Raw genomic sequence first — 23,898 nt, forward strand, 5'->3', positions numbered from 1 at the left:
AGGACTTCTACGATCAAGGCCGCTCAGTCTAGGCTAGGGCTAGCGATAAGCAGGGCTGAGGGAGTTTGGCTTTTTGACATCCACAGGCGGAACATGGTTGCCTGGGAACTAATTTGCGCGGCAGTGGAGAGCAGCCGGCGAGCTGAGGGAAAACAGCAAGACCGGGGCGCAGGTTGATGTTGCTATGAGTGTTGCCGCTTTTGCAGCCTCCTTCCTGCTTCGCAAGCGGTTCCTGTTCCTGGAAAGGAACAAGAAGAGGCTGTTGCATTGGAGGCTGGGGTTGCCACATTCTGCCCGAGCAAGCAGAAAGAAGAAGCTTCTCCGACTCTTCTACATGGCAGGGAATTTTTGGCAGAGCTCGCACTAGTGAGTGATTTCCCTTCTTTTTCTTCTTCGAGGGATGCTGGGAGAAGATTGTGTGGCTTAATCGGTGGAGGCAAGGGGAGTGGTGTAAAGGGGGCAGATACAGTTTGTTCCAGGTTGTGAATGAGGATCGTGGTATTGAGTATATTGGATCTTTGGAGCATGGGTGGAATGACTGCATTTGGAATGTGAGGCTTTATTGTGACTTCATAGACGGAGAAAGGTTACCGGGTTCCAATTACTACGGTGTTCTTCAGACTGAAGGGTTTTACACTTACTGATCTGTGGAACAAAGACGCCTGTCTCAACAGTGACCAAACAGATGCTCTTTGAAGGACTGCAAGTGTGTATTGAGAAGATTACTAGCTCTGAACATGGATATGCCATTTAATTGATGGAGTTAATAACTGATGGACCTATCCTCCATGAATCTATGTAGTCCTCTTCTAAAGTAATCTAAACTAACGACTGTTTGCTGTGTTCTGTAGCACTGATGTTTGTGTTATAAATATAATTATACATACCTAATACCCATATGATGAGATTTGCTGCACTGGGAATCGAATGCTTAGAATGGACAATACCCAGTAACTACACCCAGCTTTAGAAAACATGATGCTGTATTGATAAAAACAATCTAGGGCTCATTCCGCACATGCAGAATAATGCACTTTCAAACTGCTTTCAGTGCTCTTTGAAGCTGTGCGGAATGGCAAAATCCACTTGCAAACAGTTGTGAAAGTGGTTTGAAAATGCATTATTTTGCGTGTGCGGAAGGGGCCTAGGTGTTTGCACAGGTGTTTAGAACGTGTGTTTTTCCTAGTGTAGAATATCTGGGATAGTGTAGTTTTGTAGTTCTGTAGTTTTGGTATAGGGCATGTAATGGTAGTTGAAAAAATGCTGTTCCTTTTAGCATCCTATTACAAGAGATGTCTTTGTGCAATATCTTTAAAATCTGTTTCTCTCTCCCTCTATGTCTCCTCACCCCACCCCACTCCCAATAGCTTACAATGGATTTTGGATAAACAAGATCTGTTGAAAGAACGGCAAAAGGACTTAAAATTTTTGACAGAAGATGAATATTGGAAGCTTCAAATATTTTTTACAAATGGTAAAATAGTTTATAATTTAACTTGCCTTTCTGATCTGTAATGTTGTTATGTAAGTTTGTGCTAATTTCTTAAAAGGCGTGTGCATATTAGGCATTTAATGGAACGTACCATTGCAATATTGGAACCCTTGAACGTAAACCTCCTTGAAATCTTAACATTCCTTTCTAATATTATATAATAACTTTGGGGGAAAAAACCCGTTGATAAGTGTATCATAGTTTTTTCTCTTAATCTGTGCAGATACCCATGTACTTTCTTTCTAGACCAGAGGTTTGCAACCTGCGGCTCTCCAGATGTTCATGGACTACAATTCCCATCAGCCCCTGCCACCATGGCCTATTGGAGAACTGCAGGTTGCAGACCCGTGTTCTAGACCTTTATGCATACAAAACATGAATTCTTCTACTGAGCAACAGTTCATTCCTGTATCTTGATCTTCAGGTGCTAGACCTGTATGTCTTGATTCAGATACATAAGCCTATAAGCAATGTACAGTAGGTCTGACAAGGCAGGACTCAAACAGGAACTAAAATGGATGAGTCCCAAAATCTACAGGATCCAGCTCTTCAAATCAAATTAAGGCTGGAGTCTGAATGGCCTCTTACATAGAAATAAATATCATTGGAATCAATTAAACTTAATTTGAAGTGAATGGATTGAGTGTAATGGTTTAAGTTATCTCTTGCAGCAGACAAGAACATATATTATTATTGCCTCATAGACATAAACAAGACGAAGTAATTTCTCAGGTTTTTTTTAAAAAGCAGAATTCTCAGCTCTTGCTTCAGCAATCAAGGTTCTTTTTTCAGATCTCTTACTTTTATTAAAAATACCAGTACTTTGCAAAACCTGATCACAAAATAAATATGTTTTTTGTATAAATTAGCTTTGCTCAGTTTAAACCAGTTGTAAAAGTGGCTTAACACAGTGCTGAAATGTTGCTTCTTTTTGGTTTATTAAACCAGAATGACTTAACAATGTTGTACTCATAAAGTGATGAATGTGTATTTGTGATGCTTGGCTTGTTTTGCACGGCGCAGAATTCACTGTTGGTATAATGAGGAGTGACATTTTATATCACATGTTGAATGTTCAAACTGTATGATGTGGATTCTTAAAATAATCTTTTAAGTCGATTGGAACTATTATCCCTATATTGTAGATTGTGAGGTAGAATAGTGGCTTACCTGACAGCTGTTTACATATTCATCTTCCATTGTGGTTAGTGTCCTATGCATATCAGTTCCCTTAGGATCTTGCAGATGTCTTTGGTTGTTTGTACGGTTTTGTTTTGACTCTCCCTGTTGGATGCATTGTTTCTCCTGTTCTGTTGCTACTTCATTTTTGTTGGGATATTCTACAGGCCGGTCTCTTTTATTAAGTTTTGACACTGAACTTTGATGATAGTATTGTGGATTTTAATTTCTAAGCCATTATTTGGGACCCGGTATGCCTGAGAGTTTGGTTTTAGGTTTTTGTGTAAATCTGTGGTTGCCTTTAAAAAACAACTACTACTCTAGAGTTTTCAGTCTTGAAAAGAATGACATATGAATCAATGGCTTTATCCCCAGAATAACTTCTAGCACAAATGGAATAGTTTCCAATAATTATTTTTTGAATGCTCTGAGGTTTCTAATATTGTTTCTAGAAAAAAACTAATTAGGTGGTTTTATAAAGTCATGTGAGGGTCACATAATTATGTCTATATAAGATAGCCACACACTACATCTCTCAAATCTGAATTGCAGTGAGAATATTTTGTATTTTTGAAATGGTTTGGTAAGAATTTTGGAAATTGTGTTTCACATTTAAATTAGTTAGGTAGGAGAAGGGATCACTTGTATTCTTTAATTTATACTCTTGTGTACATATTCTAATGTTTTCTGTATAATTGTGATTCTTTTTAAAATACATTTTGGGGTAACTACAGTAATTTTAAATAAAGTTCTTAAAACATTTCGTGATAATTGGTTAAGATACAAGGTTTTCATCAAGATCTGGAATAAACTTCTGATTTCTCTTCTCTAATTGAAGAGACTGAGCCTCATGTGTTAGTGGATAATGCATTGCTTTAAATAACGGTCAAAGAAACTTTTGATTTCATGTCTGTTGGAAAAAATGCCCTCCCCCCATTATAATTATATAGAAAACATTAGAATATGTACATGAGAGCTGGGCCAAAATTAACAAAATGAATTTCAACAAGTGGAAATGTAAGGTACTGCACTGAGACAGAAAAAAATGCACAAATATTAGCTGGGCAATATCTGACTTGACATCAGTACATGCGAAAGGAATCTGGGAGTCTTAGTAGACCACAAGTTGAACATGAGTGAACAGTGTGATGCAGCTGCCAAGAAAACCAATGCAATTCTGGGCTTCATCAACAGGAATGTAATGTCTAGATCAGTGATGGTGAACCTATGGCATGGGTGCCAGAGGTGGCACTCGGAGCCCTCTCTGTGGGCAAGCGCACACAGAGTTCGTCATGTGGGGGGCAGAAAATCACCCCCCCACACACATCTAGGCTGGCCTGGGCCACTGAACATGACGTGGGCCCACCGTAGTGAGCAAGGAGGACTCGGCTGGCGGGCCTGGTGCCTGTGTTCCGGGTGGCTGCTGCCTGAGTGGGGGGTGCAGAGGAGGCAGAGATGCTAGAGAGGCACAGAGCGGTGCGCGCGGGACTTGCTGGTGGTTTCAACAGGCTGGCCCCTGCTTGAGCGGGTGGGGCGGAGGAAGAGGGAGCCAACTGGTTTTTTCTAAACTGAAACCTCTGCATTCAGGTTAAATTGCCAGGTTGGCACTTTGAGATAAATAAGTGAGGTTTGGGTTGCAATTTGGGCACTTGGTCTCAAAAAGGTTCGCCATCACTGGTCTAGATCAAGGGAAGTAATAGTACCTCTCTATTTTGCATTGGTCAGACCTCACCAGGAATACTGTGTCCAATTCTGGGCACCAAAACTCAAGAAGGATACTGACAAGCTGAAGCGTATCCAAAGGAGGATGACTAAAATGATAAAAGGTTTGGAATCCATGTCTTGCAAGAAGAGACTTTGGGAGCTGTTTAGTCTGGAGAAGAGAAGGTTAAGGAATGACATGAAGGCCATGTTTAGATATTTGAAGGAATGTCATGTTGATGGGGGAGCAAGCTTGTGTTCTGCTGCTCTAGGGACTAGTCAGTAGAACTGAATAGCTTAACACTAAACAAAGTCTGCAAACAGGGCTGTGAAACAGCTAGTTCCCCAATCTCCACAAGTATATGTTAAAGCGTACAATTGTTATGCTTTCAATTGTTATCCTTCTCTAAGCTAATTAGAAAACCCACAATGAGTGGCCCATATCCAGTAGTTATCTGGCTTTGATGAATTTTCAAGGCTCATGGGCATGTAGTAGTTTCCGAATTGTAAGAATATCTTTCTATGGGGCAAATCCTATGTACACTGAAAATATCACATGCCCATGAGCCTTGAAGATTCATCGAAGCCAGGTAATTACTGGATACTGGCAACTTGTTGTGGATTTTCTAGTTAGCTTAGAAAAGTTCAGATTGATTTGAAAGTATGAATGATTGTATGCTTTGACATATACTTGTGGAGAATGGGGCATTAGTTGTTTCACAGCCCCATTTATAGACTTTGTTCACACTATTGATTTAGTATAGTGTTCAGCTATTCAGTCCTACTGGCTGCTAGCCATTGTTTGTGCATTGCTCACAGTTTTGATTACTAGTGCACAACCCCTTATCTTTGTAATCTCTATGGCTACATTATATTATATCATTATTATTTTATCAAACTACGGTAAAAGAGATTCCACCTAAACATTAGGAAAAACTTCCTGATGGCAAGGACTGTTTGACAGTGGAACATGCTGCCTCGGAGGGTGGTGGAGTCTCCTTCTTTGGAGGTTTATAAACAGAGTGAATGGCCATCTGTCAGGAGTGCTTTGATTGTGTTCCTACTTGGTGGGGGGTTGAACTGGATGGCTCTAGTGGTCTCTTCCAACTCTATGATACTATGAGTCTCTGAAATTGTAAATTAAAAAATCCTGTTTCATGGACTGATAGATTTAGTATTGTGATTTGTTCTGGTCACGGGGAGGGACACAGCCAAGGGAGTGACTTCAGAATCGAATGGGCCTAACTCCATAGCAATGGGAAAGGGGAAGAAGATTGCTTAGAGGAGATGTTTGATTTCTTTTCTACCTTTGTTGTGAAGTATAATGTGACAACAGATGGCAGCATCAGTAAGGTACTCTGTCTTTAGGAAACTGTGGTTGGAGACCAAATTCCGTATACTCAGTAGAAACAGTAGTTGGCAAAGAACAAATGATAATATGCGATGTGAATCAAATACTTCTCTCATACCCCATCCCTGGGAGGATGTTCTAAGGAAGGAGAAAGATCCATGACTGATAACAAAAACACCCGGAAAAGCATTCATGTAGAATTAACCTTAGCACAGACCCGTGTAACAGAGTGAACATGCTGTGGCTCTTTAGAACACAATCCTAAGCAGTGTTGCATTATTCTAAGTCCAAATCAGTGGATTTAGAAGGGTATAATTCTGTGTGGGCTTGCAGTATTAGGATGTGCAATGGTTTTGCGTTGTGAGTGGTTGGATTCAAACAGCTGCTCCCTGGTGAAAAGGAGCCCTGGTGAAAAGGAGAAGAGAGGCACACCTTTGCTCTCCAGAAAGATTATGCCAGGGGATCATGGGATGTCCTGGGCAAAAGCCATGTGGGATAGGGCTATGTCTGGCTTCAACCCAAGATGTCCATTGTTGGAGAGGGGGGGAGATGTTCTGGCTCTCAGTATACTTTCGTAACAACTGCACTGTTACTGCAGCTGTTTATAAAATTAAGATGAGATGCAAAGTTGGTGGTTTTGTATACAAACTGCTAGTGTTCAGTAAGAACATTTGTACTGTTGCTAATCAATATATTGTTTTGCTCTGATCTCTGAGTACATTTAGGAGATGTCTATTTGTTTAATCAACATTGCTGTGTTACAGCGCGGCCTTAGGTTCATCACAGTTGTAGCAGTTGTTTCTTTAACCATTTATCCTGCGTGCAAATTCCTTGTTTGGCTGCCAGCCTTATTTAAAAAAAAAAGATGTGCATGGATGTGTAAAATAAAATGGCATCACTTGTCATACTATTTGAAAATGGCAGGGTAGTGACATAGCACTGCCATATTCAAATTAAAAATGGATGAGGGAATTCAGGAAAAATACCAAGTGATCACCTTATGTTTCATTCTGTACTTCCACCTCTGCTCGGTGTCCCAGACGGATGGTTCTGACATGCTTGGCACTTCTCCTTTGCCTGGAAGGCCAAATAAGAGCTACCTGCACAGCTGACACCAGGGCTGTTTCTTGGCCAACTGGCAGGCAAGGCTAGTAGTGAAGCAGCTGACGACTTCCTCTGGTCTCTCTCGCCTTGCTCCCTTTCCCTAGACTAAATATGTCATTCCTCAAACACCTGCTGCCTCTGCCAAATCCAGTACCATCCATTTTGAGATGCATTCTGACATTGGAGGCTGTGTTTCAACATAAATTGGGATGCTTGGATTTTATTCAGTCAAGCTCCCTGTAGTTCTTAAACCATTGACTCGGGAATAGTGCCGTTGCAATTTATGGGACTTTTCTAGGGTGAATTAAAAAAAAATATCCATAGGTTATACATCAAACCTAACTGTCGTCCTTCTCTTTCTGGTTTTGAGGAGTTGCTCACCCATTATCAGATGGCTCTTTGTTATGATCTTTAAGGCTTAAGTGGCTTGAAGAAATCAGGTTTATGAGCTGGGCATGAGAACCATATGGATGAATTTAAACACAATTGGTCTGTATTGTGCTGTACTTGGACCTGGGTTTAAGTGAAAATCCATTGGCTTATCATTGAGGGAACACCATGTTTTGCTCTAATAGCTAAAATTAGCTAAATCGGGCAGAGGAGTCCTATGGGAACCAAGGGCTTTTTATTATATACTATATAATTACCAAATAAATTACATAAAACGTATATAAGACTGTTACTTCACAGTTAATAAATTATGTGTACAACATCATAATTGAATAGTTGCTGAATGTAAGAATTGGACTATATAAGTTAATGTCCAAAAGTACAAAATAGTCATATGAGGTTCAAAAATACAGAATCCAAAGTAACACATTCAAAGTTCAGTGCAAATGCAGCAAACAGAAATCTGGATACAATAGAGTGTTTCAAATATTTTTGGTTCTTCAGTGCTAAGAAAGGAGAGTGTTGAGCTTTCAATTAGGAAATGAGGTCCCTTTAAAATGAGGTCTTTTTACTCTGTTTTTATATTGTTGTATCATAGGGAATCAGTGCACATGTATACCGTGTTTCCCCGAAAATAAGACAGTGTCTTATATTAATTTTTGCTCCCAAAGATGCGCTATGTCTTATTTTCAGAGGATGTCTTATTTTTCTGTGTTCTGTTCGTCGGGCATGCTTCCAAACAAAAACTTTGTTACGTCTTACTTTCGGGGGATGCCTTATATTTCGTACTTCAGCAAAACCTCTACTACGTCTTATTTTCTGGGGATGTCTTATATTCGGGGAAACAGGGTAGGTAACCAAAAATGTTTTTTGAGTTCAGCATGACTCTCCTGTGACTCCAGATACACAAAACATGACACATTTTGCGTATCTGGCATTCCTGGAGCGTCATACTGAACCCAAGGAACACTATATAACCTTTTATGTGTGTCTCAACACAGTTTTTCTTTTGTATATTGGATGTTCCTCCGTGTTGCCTATTTTTAATTTTTCTAGTGGTTTCTATATAAAGGCTGCAGTCCTTTGCATCTGTATGTAGACATAAGTCTCCTTGGAAGTACGTTTCACTGAACTTGGTGAAATTATGGGTCAGTAATCAGTGAAGATGATTGTCTTTTGAAAAATATAAAGCTAATAGAAAGATTACAAGACAAGGTATAACAACAAACTACAAGAATCAGTTAAATAATAAATTCTATAAATATTAATAAAGCCAAAAAGGATGTGATATGGATTGCTGAGATTTTACTGCAGTGTACAGCTAAAAGGAGTATGGGTACTGTGGAGGATGAGAGAGGACTATCATGGAGTATTTAAGTAGTAGGTGCTACATCTTATACAAATATTCTGGCTTGGGCTGTTCCTTGATAAGATGTATTTAGAGAGCAATCGTAAATTGGTCTACTCAGTAATGAGTTTCATATTTCATGGGTTTTACTCCCAGGAAAGTGTTCTTAGATTACAGCCTTAGTAAATGAACTGTTCTTTGAGGTCCGGGTGCCAATTTAGTATCCTTAAATTCCAATTTCATTTCCCAAAGTTGGGCTATGAACTGTGTAACTGCTAGCATGTAAAACCTGAAGTAGTCTGTTGTTGTTTTTAAAAAAATCAGGTTACTAATGAGTTTGCCAAAGACTCCTAGGCCATAGTCTAGGACAGGGGTCGGGAACCCGCGGCTCGCGAGCCGCAAACGGCTCTTTCGAGCCTGTGGTGCGGCTCCCGGCCCCTTCCTGGTCAGTGTGGGAAATCTGCCCTCTTCCCCCCCACCCCCCACACAGAGGCGGGAGGGGAGAGAAGAAAGCGGCGTCGGCTGCCGCGCACCGTCCACCCCCCGCAGAGGCGGGGGGGAGAGAAAGCGGCGTCGGCTGCCGCGCACCGTCCGCCCGGGAGAGAAGAAAGCGGTGTCGGCTGCCGCGCACCGTCCACCGCAGGCGAAGAGAAGCGGCGTCGGCCGCCAAGCGCACGGCGGGGAAGGCGGCGTCGGCGCCCGGCGCGCGGCGGAGAGAAAGCGGCGTCGGCTGCCGCGCACCTTCCGCCGGGGGGAGAGAAGAAAGCGGCGTCGGCCGCCGCGCACCATCCGCCCCCCGCCTCTGCGGGGGGAGAGAAGAAAGCGGCGTCGGCCGCCGCACACCGGCCGCCGGGGGGGAGGGTGAGAGAAAGCGGCGTCGGCTGCCGCGCACCTTCCGCCGGGGGGAGAGAAGAAAGCGGCGTCGGCTGCCACGCACCATCCGCCCCCCGCAGAGGCGGGGGGAAAGAAGAAAGCGGCAGCGACGCGCCCGTCCCTTATCGCTCTTCCAGCGCCGCGTGTGCTGAGACCATGAGCGGCACCGTGAGCGGAGCATGTGCACGGGAACGGCCTCTGAGCACGTGCAAAGCGCGGTCACGCTGGGGCAAGGCCTTCCCATAGAGCGGTTGCTGGCCCCCTCCCCCCACTCCATGCAGAGCGCGCCCGGGCAGCTGTTGCCCTTCCCGCCGTCACGTGACTTAAAAGTCCCCTCCCGGCAGTGGGGGGGGGGGCGGTGGCAGCGATGAGTCACGTTCATGTCCATCCCTAGGTCAGGAGGGTGAGAAGAAGTCACGGGCGTGGGGGGGCGTAGGGGGGTGGGCTCCTCGGTCTCGGTGCAGCAGGTCAACCTGCTCGCAGAGGGGCATTGAGGGGGCCGTTGCAGGCATTTGGAAGAGAAGCCGCGCTCCTGGGGAGTGTGTGTGAATGAGTGACCAGCAGCCTTTGGTTGACTGCAGCCAGTGTGTCCCCCTCCCCCGATTAAGCAAGGTGGTCCCCCATCCATCCACCCCCATACTGGTGCTGGCGCCTCATCAAGAAAGCAGCCGCTGCGCCACTGTCCGCCCCCCCCCCCAGGTGGGGGGGAGAGAAGAAAGTGGTGTCGGCTGCCGCCAGGCCGCCACTGGCTTATGTGGGTAATCCCCCCCCCCCAAGGGTGCGGCTCCATGAATTTTCTTTTCCGGGGAAAATGGGTCCAAATGGCTCTTTGAGTGTAAAAGGTTCCCGACCCCTGGTCTAGGAGAATATTACTTTGCTAAATTCTTGTACCCTTTTTATTTTTGGGCAAAACCACTAAAGTGCTTCTGATAAAATTCAAGACTTTCAGAACTGTACCCAGTATTAAAATGTTGTTTCTTTCTTTTTGTTTGTAAGTTATCCAGGCCTTAGGTGAACATCTGAAACTAAGACAACAAGTTATTGCCACAGCTACCGTCTACTTTAAGAGATTCTATGCCAGGTAAGAGAATGTGCTTTGCCAGTAGGGGATTTGCTAAGTTTATAAGTTTACAGCCATGTTGTCCTTATTTCTAAGGAACAAACCTTTTAGATCCATGACTGTAACTTTGTTGGAGGAACTCCAACAATCATAACTCTTCTGCTTGGGTAACATTTACATATTGTAACTTTTCAGATACTCCCTAAAGAGTATAGATCCAGTATTGATGGCTCCCACTTGTGTGTTTTTGGCATCCAAAGTAGAGGTAAGAAGTGGTACTGTGTTCTAAAGTCCATTATTATTGTAGAAAGAGAAATAAACAAATAGGACCTATTAAATTTTTGTTGTTGTAGGAGTGGGGATGCTGCTGCTGCTGCATTCTCCTTTTCAAAGCTGTTCTGGCTTACCCACTTTCTCTCTCTTGTAGGGAGTTGTACAGCAGACGGGGAAGGAAGAAGCGCTGTTGCTTCCTCCTGGCTGCTGCTTGCTCACTTTGTCTCCTTTATGGGGACAGGTACTAGAGAAATAAAGGAAAAAGCATCAAGGACACCTTCTTCTGCTTCTCTGCCTCCTATCCATCACTGTTCTGTCTTCTATCCCTGCAAATGGATGCAGAAAGCTCCTCTGCGCAGGGGCGCAGTTCAACACCACCCCCAAGCTCCACGTGGAGCCCAGGAGCAGAGCCAGCCAGGCTTTCTCCACTCCAAACAATCTGTGGGGGCTGTTTGATGCTGGCCTCAGCTTGTCCAGGATCCAGCTTTAAACTGCAGGCTTTGAGCCTGTGGTTTAAAACTCGATCCAAGCCCCTCTGAGATCAGGATCAAACTGAGCAGTGGGGCTGACCAGCTCCAGTTTTATAGGATGCCAACAGCATAAAGCTGGAGCTGATCAGCCCCACTGCTCAGTTTGATCCTGGCCTCAGCGAGACTTGGGTCGAGCTTTAAACCATAGGCTCGAAGCCTGCGGTTTAAAGCTGGATCCTGGACAAGCTGAGGCCAGCAACAAACAGGCCCAAATTGCTCCCAAACTCCATGTGGAATTTGAGGGTGAAGTGAGCCCCTCTAGCTGGTGTTCAGCTGCTCCCCTGCCTCGAACTCCACATGGAGTTTGGAGTGGGGTACAGTTGTAAGGGGGGTGCAACACTACAATGTGTCTTTCAGTGTTATCCTAGGCCCCCCACGCCCCCTCACTATGCTACTGATGCTACCTGCCAGTTTTCATTCTACCTACCACTGGCAATACTGACAGCTTTTTGGCTTGCTTGCTTGCCTGCCTGCCCGCCCCCCCTCTCTCTGCCTGCCTAGATTCTTCCTCCTACCACCAACTTCCTTTACTCCTGCCCACTGCAGTATCCTATCTGCCCAACAGCAGACAATGTTTCTCCTTGGATATGAAGTTGTTGTAAACCCCCTGTCCATTTTTAAGGATTTTCCAGCAAACCTGGTTATTTCTCTTTTGTGCAATTCCTCTTTTGTGCACATTTTGTGGATTTCTTGACCTGCATTCTAGGACCATGTTCAGAATTAGTTGTATGAGGGTCTTAAAAGTTTTCTTTTGGAAAAATAAGGTTCCCCATTATGGCAATTAATTAGTTGCTCTTATTTTTATCTGCAAATAGCAGAGTGCTGGACTAGATGGACTGTGGTCTGATTCAGCAGGCTCTTTCTTATGTTCTTATGTCATCAGATTGACCAAACTACTGGTGCCCAGAGGATCCTGGGATTTTCAAAGTGCCATTATACCCCTCCACCAGGACATATCCCAGTCTTTATAAGCATGGTCATTTTGCTGACCACATATGAAAGTAGGTTAGCGGCCTTTGCCCCTTCAGCAAACAGAGTTTCCAGTACAGGTTGTTTGGTTTGAGCTATGGTGTCAGCAGTCTGCCATCCAAACAGCCTTTGTCTAGTATTATTGCAAGTGACACGGATTCTACTGGAATGAAAGAAAAAATAGAAATCTTGCCTGAGGAGAACATTTTAGTGGCATTGCTTCAGCAATTATAGGCTGGCAAGGAACTGGGCAAGATCCTGTTTATATCTTTGGCTGGAGTGGAGCTGAACATGGATTGGATTGTCTTTTCCCATAGTGCTAGTAACTTCGCATGGAAAAGGCCCACGTTTCTTTCAGGAGACTTTCACCTATCTTAAATGACTGTCCCTGTCACAGAATGACAGTAGTGCTTCGTGTTTTCCCATATGATTTCTATTTCTTCCTTTAGGAATTTGGCGTGGTCTCAAACACAAGGTTGATATCTGCTGCTACTTCTGTATGTAAGTGTAAATTCTATGTGGAATTTCATAGCTAAAGTTGTTTGTTTCTTTAATAGGAAGCTGGCATCAGATGATGTTTGTTGGTGAAGCTGTTGTTTATTATCAGCTTAGGAAATTTCCTCAATGGAATCAGTTTTCAATCACAGAATAAATTAAAATGAGTGTATTATTCTTAATAGCACTGATATGTTTAAGTTCATTTTTTTCAGAATTGATATTTGTACCCATAATGTGAAATTGATTTCCATAGGCTGATAAATCTATATATATATATAAATCTATATATATATATAAAAGCTAACAGTGACTTTGTTAGTTACACCCTAATGCTGAAATGGCTGGACGGATCACCCCCAATTTTTCACATGACGTTCCTCCCTGTTGAGGGCAGATAATTGGACATTCAAATCGCCGCAAGTCCATACCTGAGCCAGGTAAAACGTCTTTTTCCTGGCGCACCAGGCCATGAAGCTGGCTGTGTTTAACTGTCAGCCTTAGAATGTTCGTGCAGCATGTCTTTGGCCTGAGGGGTTGGTATGCCCTTACAATGTTTGCACTGATGGCCAGAGATGAGTAGTGAAAACAGTAAATAGGTAATACTGGTAGGTAATACGAGTGGAAGTGAAACACATACACATTGTCGTGTGAGATGTCAGTTGGGGTTCCCACCCCCTCACACGCAGGTAACTTTCACTCTCTGTGCCTCACCCACTACTACCACACAACACACATACTCTCATCCACATCCAGCTCATCCTCACACACCTCACTCTGCCCTCCCTCATATCCAACCACCTCTTACCTACTTCCTCACCCATATTCGCCACAGCTCTCTTTTACTAAAAGCGAGCTGGAGTTTGCCTTTTTCTTCTAAGAAAATCCACGGGGTGGGGGTGAACCAACACTACTGGCTGCGCTTCTTTTGCACATGGCCCTTAAGGACCCAGGGAGCTGGCCTCGATCTGAGCGCCTCACCACCCTGCCTCTGCTGCCTGACTGGGATAGCCTCCTTGCCCCAGTTCTGCCTTACCCAAGCCAGGACTGTGCGTGTCAACCAGCCTCATGGACAGCGGGATTCGCACTCTGGACAATTCCATTGTGGAATGGCAAGGGTTACCTTATACTAAAAAAACAAGACACCACCATATAACAATGTGAATGGAAAAGGGAAAGAGGGATTCCATTTGACCACCCCAAAAGGCTATGCTGCGGATCATTGGACCTGCATGGACATCTGTGTGGGTTGCGGACTGTGATGAGAAGGACAATTACCACAGTAACGCGTGGCCGGGCCCCCTAGTATTTACATAACAGGAGATATTTCTGAAATTTAATTTAAATTTTCAGCAAAGCAAGAAAAAAGGGTTTTTGTTTTGGCCCTTCTGGTTGTATTCAGTAATGGTTCTGCATGATTATTTCAGTTGGATTTTATAGTCTAATCTGTATGCTCCAAAAGATACCCCTCTTTCTTGTACTTTTGAATATAAGATACCACTATCAATATCTGATGCAGAATTTGAGAGAAAGCATTGTGTACATCTGCCCATAAGAGTTTCCTCTCTCTACCATGGATAAGTATTGTTTCTGTCCCCCAGTGATTAGATAAACTCTTGTGTGTAGGGTTTGTTTTGAGACAGATATAAGCATGTTAGTTTTATTTTATGATTTCTTTTAAATTTTCTGATTTTTCTTCATTTCAGTGAAAACTAGGTTTTCGTATGCCTTTCCAAAGGAATTTCCTTATAGGATGAATCATGTAAGTTTGCTGTATAGAGACAAACCTTCTCAATTTGGATGGATAGGCTGTTTGTAGATATATAGCTTTTCTTAATACGGGCTGCTCCTAATTAGTTAATTGGCACTTCCATCTCGTACAGTGTATTTATACCCTATTATCATATAGTAATTCATGTCTAAAGGTAGATTATTCATGATGCTTATTCCATCTTGAAAGCACAGGGACTTTAAGCATCCATGGTCAGAAGTTGTCCCCTGAGTTTCAGTGCAACTTGCATATTGATTGATGTTCCTAGGGGGTGGATGTTCCTCTTCCTGTTGAGATTCATACGGTTGATCTCATTGTCTTATTTTTCTTGCAGATACTAGAATGTGAATTCTATCTTTTAGAATTAATGGTAGGTTCACTTGTTGCCATATCCTTTTGCTTTTGTGTAGCCAAAGTACATTGTTTGCTCCGTATGCAAAATGAGACATTATGAGCTTGCGGAGCACACATGAAGCCTCACCCTTATTCCTTCTTGTTCAGTACTGTCTACTATGACTAGCAGTGATCTGAGATGAAGGAAGCAATTCCCAGCTCCGTCTGCCTGAGATCCTTTAATTGGCAATGCCAGGGATAAAACCTGGGTCCTTCTGAATATCCTTCTCTGTAGTTTCTCTCTTCTTGACTTCTCCTTCTTTCTCTCCCCTGCCCCCATGATTGTTCTATAGTACCTCCTAGCGACAGAAGCAGTTTCTGGGAAAAATATCAAAATCACATGAAGCGTAAATCTGTGTGTTGTCAATCTGGCTGTGAAAGCCTTCGACAATACACTGCATAAAGATCTTTAAATGCAGAAGTCATAGAATGGGACTGTATCTACACGATTGAAATACTTTCTAAGCCTGAGAGAATAGTCTCATTGCTGCGGCTTGAGTATTTGAAGCTTACATATGCAATGAATGTCACCAGAATTCATTGTGAAAAAGCACAAACGTCTTCTGAGAAACAGCAGGTAGATAAACTTACACAGAAGTAGATCTGCTAATATGAAAAGTTCCAAATGGTAGGCTGCAGCTCTTCTCTGTCAGGATTTGCTTGTTGCTCAGATTGACTAAGATTGACTACAGTACCCATCTGCCAACATATCTAGTTGCAAAAGAGTGGGCTTGAGCTTGCTGTTTTAATTGGCAAACTTGCAGGTGGCAGTATTCCTCTGTAAGTGAGTAACATTGTAATGTAGGTAGCACCTCGCTTAACAGGTATCAGGTTTCCTAGAACAAAAGCCAGAGTGTGGACTTTACCTAAGATAACATTCCAACAAGATGTGGACAGCACTGCCTATTTTCAAGAGACCATGGATATATTTTAGGAAGCAGTAAATACAGTCACAATTTGCCTTGGCCAGTGTTCCCTACACATATGGAATCAAGAGCCAGAAATGGTGAACAATCCTGTTTAAACACCTTCTGCATGAAGTTGTATTGCATTCTTAGCTTACCAAGATTTAAGTACCAAGGCAACTATGCTGCTGCAGAGCCACACACATACAGACAGAGGAAGCCCAAGCGCAGGGTACAAGAGAAGTAATTGATAAAAAATATAGTAGGGAAGGGGTACGAGAGAGTAAAACCAACATTGTGGTAGCAGCTGCTGGCAAAACTGTTTAATCTGCATGACCAATTAGGTCTCCATTGGCCAGTCAGAAGCCCTGTTGAGCAAGAGCCTGACCTGGTCTCACCACTTCCTAACACCACTTCATAGGCACCAGAAAATGTGTTAAAAGATGCCAGGGCACCCACAGGTGTATGCTGTGGAGGTCTTGGCATCAGTTAATCCAACCCTAAGCAGCTTCTCAAGCCTGAAGTTATGATTTGTGTAGCTATGTCATATTTCCTTTAGAAATCATGTTAATGCTAACAAGGCATTCATGATAAATATACCTTTTAGGGGATACTGTGTGCATGATTGAAAAGATGCATGCCAGTATGGATTTCAACAGGGACTACTTTTCTGTGCTATGTGACCCTGTTCCTAACTCATTGAGGAGCTCTTTCTTGTAACCCTTCCAGGAACAATGAGTATTTTTCTGTCAAGAAGAGGGTAAAGAACTTGTTTGAATTTCCAACTAGTGTCAGGGTTTTTTTGGCAAGCTCCATATGTATGGTGTTATTTAATAACAGACTGTTCTCTGGCAGTGTTTATTCCCAGAGAGGAATTAAAGGTTTGTAGGCAAATAAGGTTTCTGCATGTTGCAGATGTCTCTCTTTGTGTCTCTGGAGTGAGAGGGACAGATGTTGACAGATTGCCAGTCAGTCTGTAGATTCTAGGGCAGGGGTAGGGAACCTGCGGCTCTCCAGATGTTCAGGAACTACAATTCCCATCAGCCTCTGTCAGCATGGCCAATTGGCCATGCTGGTAGGGGCTGATGGGAATTGTAGTTCCTGAACATCTGGAGAGCCGCAGGTTCCCTACCCGTTCTAGGGAGAGGGCTGCCCTCTTTTTGACAGAATAAAGGTGCTGAGATGCTGATACTTTGAAAGAAACGTGAAAAGAAGGGAAAGAGCCCCTCGCCGATTTGACGTGGGAATGTATCTGATGCATGTCAATTACAGCAAGCTTTGCATTGCAATCTTTCTAGGACTGCTGTTTGATAGTGTATCATCCCTACCGACCTCTTCTCCAATATGTGCAGGATATGGGCCATGAAGATGTGCTGCTTCCCCTCTCATGGTAATAAAGAAAACATTAAAGAGTGCTTCATTTGAGTCAGAGTAGAAGATAAAAGGAAGAAAATTTATCTGAACACCAGACTGATTTTTGCAGGCAGAGCAACTATGAAACTTTCCCCAGTTTGCCCAAGCAGCAAAAATTAATCTAAAGTCTTTCACTTGGGGATTTTTACATGCTGGGAAATGCATGAAGCAAAATTTGTTCTTTACTGTAAAATAGCATTGGTCTCTTCTCTATATCCAAGTTAAGTATGTAGACCCCATTCCTTTGTGTAGAAGATGATCATGGAGCATTTCTGAATGCAGTCCTCTTATTTTAAAGACCTTGCAGCTTTTGAAGTAGACAGATGTAGAAATGGTACAGAAGTAGAAAGTCCCCTCTGTTATACTATTCCATTATACTACTGACTCTTTGATGTGGAGTCATGAATGATAGCATGCTGATCTGTTGCTTTTGTTTGTGCAGGAGGATAGTGAATGACACATATAGAACTGATCTTTGTCTGCTGTACCCTCCTTTCATGATAGCTCTAGGTACGTAACACATTCAGGTTCTTATCATTCTTTGAATGGAACAGTTTGATGTAGAGTTCCATCAGTGACCATCTTGGTAGAAATTCTGATGTTGCTATATCAACCTCATTCATTTCATTCTCTGTTTGAAATTGATATGCTTTTGATAGTGCGGACCTTCAGTACAAAAAATCTTTGTTAAGAAAATGGGAAACTCAAAATGTACATATTTTAAAAGGGTTTACAAATCGAAAGAATATCTAGAAATCTGACTCTTAAGAGGGAGACAGTAGTACAGAGAACATGTTCTGCAAATGCCCTTTGCCACCATTGGTGTATTCTCCTCTCATTCTGTGAACGTTACATCATGTATAATCTATGTCTGTTTATTTTGCAGCTTGTCTACATGTGGCTTGTGTTGTCCAACAGATGGATGCTAGACAATGGTTTGCGGAGCTCTCTGTTGATATGGAGAAGGTAGTTTAAATTTGATTTGCTATACTGGCTACAGAGTTAGAAAGCTGCTATACATTTATAGGCTAACCGTAAGTTGTATACAGAATAGCATTATATCAGCTTCAGAGCATGGAACAATAGGTAAGATGAAAGTGTCTTATTGAGTCGGTATATGTTGGTGAGATTGTGAATCTAGAAGCTTCTGCAAAACACTTTAACTAGAATTTAGACAGTGCTGGGTTGCTTTTTTTGGTAATTCCTAGGTTTGCAAAAAAACATATGGGATAAGCGCGCGCGCGCACACACACACAGGAATTAGCAATTTCTCTATATGCACAGATGTCATAATGTCCCCTTCTGCCAAATATTTTCAAAAGGGATTGGCTCAGGGGCAGGTTAGAGGAAGACAGCTTTGAGAGTTGCAGAAGGAAAACCCATAATTATCCAGGCAAAGAATCGGGAAGCAGTGGGGGAAATGGGATTTGCCTTCTCCTGTGAGTTCTTGCAAATCCTTCTGATTATACTGTTTGGAACTGGAACATTCTGAGGAAATACAAAATAAAGAATTGCAAGATCTACAGGCAATGAAATGAGATCTTAAGCTATCTCTTATTTTCTTTCTCAACAGGGTTTTTTTCCAATTTAAACTGCAACTCTTCTTAAATATCTGTAACATGGAAGTTTCTTCCCAGTAGTGTACATTTCTCCCAATTATTTTTCAAACCAAAAGCCACCATGGAAAACTACAAGTGGAAGACTGGGAGAGTGAGAGCTGTTTAATACATTCCTTCCTCTCATAGTCCACATCCCAGTTTTTTCCACAATAATGGATAAGGTACATGTGTAAATATGTGGATGGGGGCAGTTTGAGCAGAAAAGCAATGGCATTTACATATTGGTAGTGATGTCCTAAAACAGATCAAAAATAAGCCAGGAGAGATGTAAAATATGATCATTAGTTGTTTTCTTTTTGTTTCTTTGTTCGCCATCTGGGGTCTTCTATGAGAGACAAGTGGGCTAGAAATGTCATAAATAGGATTCAGAAACCCAGTAATGTTTGAAGTGCTTTGTAGTTAGCGCATTGTACTTCTTATGATGGAAAGTGTTTTCATTTATTAACGGATACTGGAAGAGTTGCCAAAGAGTGCGAACACTTCCTTTGGTGTCATGGATGTGCCCAGATATAAACTGTTCCTGAGGATGTTGGAGTGGGGGGAAGTCAGTAGTGTATTTAGGAAGTCAAGAATCAACAAAACACCACTATTAGCCACATTGAGGGAGTTTCTAGAAAAAAATGGGTCTCTTCTGAGAAGAAGAATCTGATACTGTACATGCTTGCAGCTGCCAGGAGAGCAGCCTAATGGACATGCTCTTTGGTACCAGATCCATGTATAAGGAAGCTCTTGGAACCACATGGCACTGCACAAACAGGAACCATTGAGATTGGCAAGAAGCCAGGCAAAAATTATTCTTGAAGTCTATAGGTGGTTATTAAAGATAATCTCACCAAGCCACCATTTAATTACTGAAAAATTATGTAGCACAGGCACAATCAGCAAACTTGAAAATTAAAAAACGTTTTCTGATCATGTGTTACTTTTGAGTCTTCTTTTGTTTTTGTATTATGATTTTAATTTTACATAGATATTCAAAAACCATATTAAAATTGTGAGCAGAAACATTTATATGACATGTATATAGTTTCTGCATGAGTAATTTGTTGTAAGAGAGGATTGTCCATTCCCAGATATCCTCAGGACCCAGGATATCTGATCTGTGGTTGGTATTTAAAAACAGCTAAAACCTTATTCTTTAACTGCTTGATTAGATAAGGAGAATCTGAGGTAAAACAGCCAATCAGTAGAATGACACTTTTAAAAAAGGGGTTAAGCATGTGCTAAATGGGGTTGGCAAATCTCAACACCATTTCCTCCCATACAGTTAGGAATACAGGCATGGAATCCAATTTCTGTATATGATTGGCTGGTAGTTGATATTGTAACACTTATGGAGACCTAAGAGTTTGTTTTTTAAATCGTATTTCTAGTGGAAAAGACACTATGCTATTTTTTCATACCCAGTTTTTGAATGTCACCCAAGATCACAGTTTGTGACATGAGTTGCATGAATTCTGAATAAAACAGCCAAATGAACTAGAAAAACTCAAAACTCAAAAACCAATGGCTAAAGGTGGTTTAGCACATGTTCAGGTTTGACTCTTTTGTTATTAAAAAGCAACAAAATAGTGTTACAGTAGACAGTTTCAAGGGTAAGCTGGTTGAATATACAATAGCCACATGTCAACTCAACCTGTATTTATATTACTATTGAAGATATAGAAAAATATATTCATATATACTTGAGTGCCATATATATGTTTTTGTTTAGATTTTAGAAATTATCAGGGTTATCTTGAAGCTGTATGAACAGTGGAAAAACTTTGATGAAAGGAAAGAAATGGCTACTATTCTAAGTAAGATGCCTAAACCAAAACCACCTCCAAACAGGTAGGTGTCCCCAAAATATTCCTGTCTCCACTTTCTCATGTATGCAACTATGGTTTACATAGGTTTATCTGTGAGGGGTGGATTTCTATGATATTGGGTATGCAATCAGCCTGAGTTTTGGTCCTTTACTGCTCTATTTACAAATTTGGCATGTCCCTACTGTGTGGGCTAAATTTTACACTGAAACTGATCTATGCTTGTGCATTCCAGTTTCAATAAAACAAGTGAATATGCAAGCAATAATTCTTAAGAACATGTAACAGCAAGTTGGTAGAGGCACAGAAATAAAAACAAGGAGGGCTTGCATTTCCTTTGAATTGCGATTTTTAAGCATCTTTTGGAATTTGAAAAATTTCCTCTTGATTGTCAGTTTGATGTTATTAACCTGAATCACTTGCCTAATCCATTTTTCACTTGGGCAGGCACTCGCAGCTGCCTGTAACAAGTGCTCCTACTTAGTAAACTTCAGGTTGGAGCCTGCAAGAGGATAGCTTTTGGGACACAGCAACATCTGTCATTCTGTGGGAGGCAGTGGTGTTTTCCAGATTTCTGTAGTAAGACGGTTTCCTTGTTGTGCTCAGAGATGGTTTTGTGAGCTAGTTCTTGTTTTGAGAGCTGAGTCATTGAAGCTGCAGCTTGATCTGAGGCCATGAAATGCTGTCCCTTGTTAAAGGTCCTCAAGCCTCTTGCTGGTCATTGCCTAAATGGGAGGTTGCCCTGAGAACCCTGTTTAAGTGTCTCAGCTTCCCAAAGGAAGAAGAGTTTTCAAGTAAAATAAGTTAACTCATGTGTGGATGTCTGCTTTACTTCAAACAGTGAAGGAGACCAAGGTCCAAATGGAAGTCAGAATTCTAGCTACAGCCAGTCTTAAGATATTCCAAAGACATTCACTGTGGACCACTTTGGATTAAAGACACATTGGGATCTTTTCCTGTGTGGAAGACATGGACAGAAGGTTTCAATAGTGTGTTTTCAGAATGAACTTGAAGAATGTTCCTGTCAAACATACTGAAAATATTTCCTTTGATACACACCCACTGGAATTGTGGCACAAATACACTTAACAAAATTCTTAGTCTCCAAACAACTCAAAGCTTTGAAAAAAACTAGAAAAACAACACAATTCACTTAAGAATGGACAGAGTTCAGTACTTGTTCTATGGGGATAAAAGATGAAGAATTCAAGAAAATGTGCAAATGAAAAGCTGGGCGAGTGTCACCGTGTTTACTGCTTTCATGCTACTATAAACACAGAATACAGCCTGAAATACATTTGAAATCTTAATTTAATAGGTATATAAATCCTAGTGGATATTGTACCAGATGCAGAATGCATTTTTTTCCAAGGAGGTGGCACGCAGTAATTTCTTCTTCAAGAAAATCCTTGGAAAAAGACCTTAACGTTTAAGAAAGGTATCATGCATTCCTCTTTTGAATTTAAGAAAGGTGCTCTTAGTACCTATACTTTTTGCTAGTGGGACTTAAAGTCTGGCATACCCAAAAAGTGCAATATATATAAACGAAATGGTGGCTGGCCTATGGAAGAACATTTCAACCTTTTTCTAATGCTTAAGTCCTTGGACAAACAAAGTCAAATCTTGCAATTCAATCAAATTATGAAAGAAGACTGAAATCCTGAGATCTTACTGGTTTCTGTATAATGTGCTAGAAGTTGATGTGTCTTCATTGTTACTCTGATGTGCAACAGAGGCTTCTTTTGAAGGCAGCGGGTATTCATTTGAGACTCTAGATCCAACTCCACAGAACAATATTTATTAAAAGTTATTGCGTGACGAATCCAACCAGATATTTTCTTTTTAATCAGAGGTCCATATCCTGTGATCCTTACTCAGGCAAACATCCCACTACAGACAGGATTTGGTCCAGAGCCCTTGAATTTGAGTGACTGTGCATTTCATAATGAAATAAGTGTGTTTGATTTTATCCTAAGACAAAGTCAAATAAAGATCATTATTACTGGATTTGTCTAAAGTCGTTTTTCTACTCAGAGGGTGTTGAAACATGGTATACAGACATGAAAACAAAGGAACGTAGCTTTGAAAAGCCTTGTCATATGGTGCTTGTTCTAAAACTTGATTAAAAAGGCAGGGATGTCTGCCACTACTTGACCTGTCATTCAATTAAGTGTAACCAAAGTGTTTTTGTATGCAAATGCTTGGATTCTTTGCACTTAACTGTTGAAGTTATTTTTATAAAGTGTGTTTGGATACTGACTATTACAAACCACTTCTGTGAGAAGTGATGTGTTCTGGCTATTTCATACTTCCCTTTATTCTGTTGATTCCTATGATCTTGTTCCACATCCTTGCTGACATAATTAGTTGGAAAAAACCTGGTCCTTCCAGTATATGAAATTACTTTTGTTCCCTTGAGGGTTTAAACTTTATTTGTAATATGACTAGCTGGGTAGAAATAAAAGAAAATGCAAATTGACCGTGTTGTCTAGTTCATTTTCTTGCATAACTTAAAACTAGATCATTTCATTGTAAAAATAACAAATGGTACATCAGGTGAATAAATAAAGATGTGAGTCCTCATACACGAAATAGATTTTGTTCATTTGGCAATGGATTGCATCTTTGATTAAAATTTGTTTCATGGTGGACAGTATCTGTGGCTGATTGTAGTTTGTGTAGGCTTTGTGCAGGAAATACGTCTTGAATCCAGCAACCAGTCATTGGAAGATGCTAACAGCTGCAGATTTCCTCCATTTTCCTCCTCCATTTTCCTGTTATCAGAATACCCCTTCCTTATCTCTGGGTAACACTCATTTCTAATCCTTGGAAACTTTATTTCCTGGGTCAAGAGAGCCACGTCAGGAAGTTCCAGTAGGAAGAGGGAAAACTTACTTCTCTTTCTTTCAGCACTAATGACAAATAGGAAGCAGTTTCACCAGACACACATGCCCCTCCTGCAGTCCCCCAAGAGGATCCAGGAGCTGTTAATAGCTACTGGAGAAGAAGAAGAAGAGTTTGGATTTATATCCCCCCTTTCCCTCCTGCAGGAGACTCAAAGGGGCTTACAATCTCCTTGCCCTTCCCCCCTCACAACAAACACCCTGTGAGGTAGGTGGGGCTGAGAGAGCTCCGAGAAGCTGTGACTAGCCCAAGGTCACCCAGCTGGCGTGTGTGGGAGTGTACAGGCTAAGGGAAAATGTGGGAAGATCCACTATCTTTGT

The 23,898-nt window shown here is 41.7% G+C and overlaps 1 protein-coding gene across 2 annotated transcripts; it reads left to right on the top strand.

Moving 5' to 3' along the window:
• The first annotated feature begins 216 nt into the window (after positions 1 to 216).
• Positions 217 to 23,153, top strand: CCNC (cyclin C). Of its 2 annotated transcripts, XM_048493959.1 has the most exons (12): positions 217 to 366; positions 1,368 to 1,474; positions 10,435 to 10,519; positions 10,694 to 10,763; positions 12,720 to 12,771; positions 14,472 to 14,527; positions 14,871 to 14,906; positions 17,133 to 17,224; positions 17,690 to 17,757; positions 18,134 to 18,213; positions 20,581 to 20,699; positions 21,516 to 23,153. In XM_048493959.1, the coding sequence occupies exons 1-12, from the start codon at positions 335 to 337 to the stop codon at positions 21,568 to 21,570; spliced, it is 852 nt and encodes a 283-aa protein (XP_048349916.1). In that variant the 5' UTR covers positions 217 to 334; the 3' UTR covers positions 21,571 to 23,153. The 2 variants fall into 2 exon arrangements, with proteins under 2 accessions (XP_048349916.1, XP_048349926.1); XM_048493969.1 differs by lacking the exon at positions 1,368 to 1,474 and having other exon boundaries at positions 241 to 366.
• Positions 23,154 to 23,898: the final 745 nt, after the last annotated feature.

This window comes from Sphaerodactylus townsendi, linkage group LG01 (genome assembly GCF_021028975.2).
Source record: "Sphaerodactylus townsendi isolate TG3544 linkage group LG01, MPM_Stown_v2.3, whole genome shotgun sequence".
Lineage (NCBI taxonomy): Eukaryota > Metazoa > Chordata > Lepidosauria > Squamata > Sphaerodactylidae > Sphaerodactylus > Sphaerodactylus townsendi.

Coding starts and splice junctions, on each gene's coding strand:
- CCNC (XM_048493959.1), top strand. CDS start 335: ATGGCAGGGAATTTTTGGCAGAGCTCGCACTA. Junction 1,475..10,434: donor TCAAATATTTTTTACAAATG/GTAAAATAGTTT, acceptor TTTGTTTGTAAG/TTATCCAGGCCTTAGGTGAA. Junction 10,520..10,693: donor TTTAAGAGATTCTATGCCAG/GTAAGAGAATGT, acceptor GTAACTTTTCAG/ATACTCCCTAAAGAGTATAG.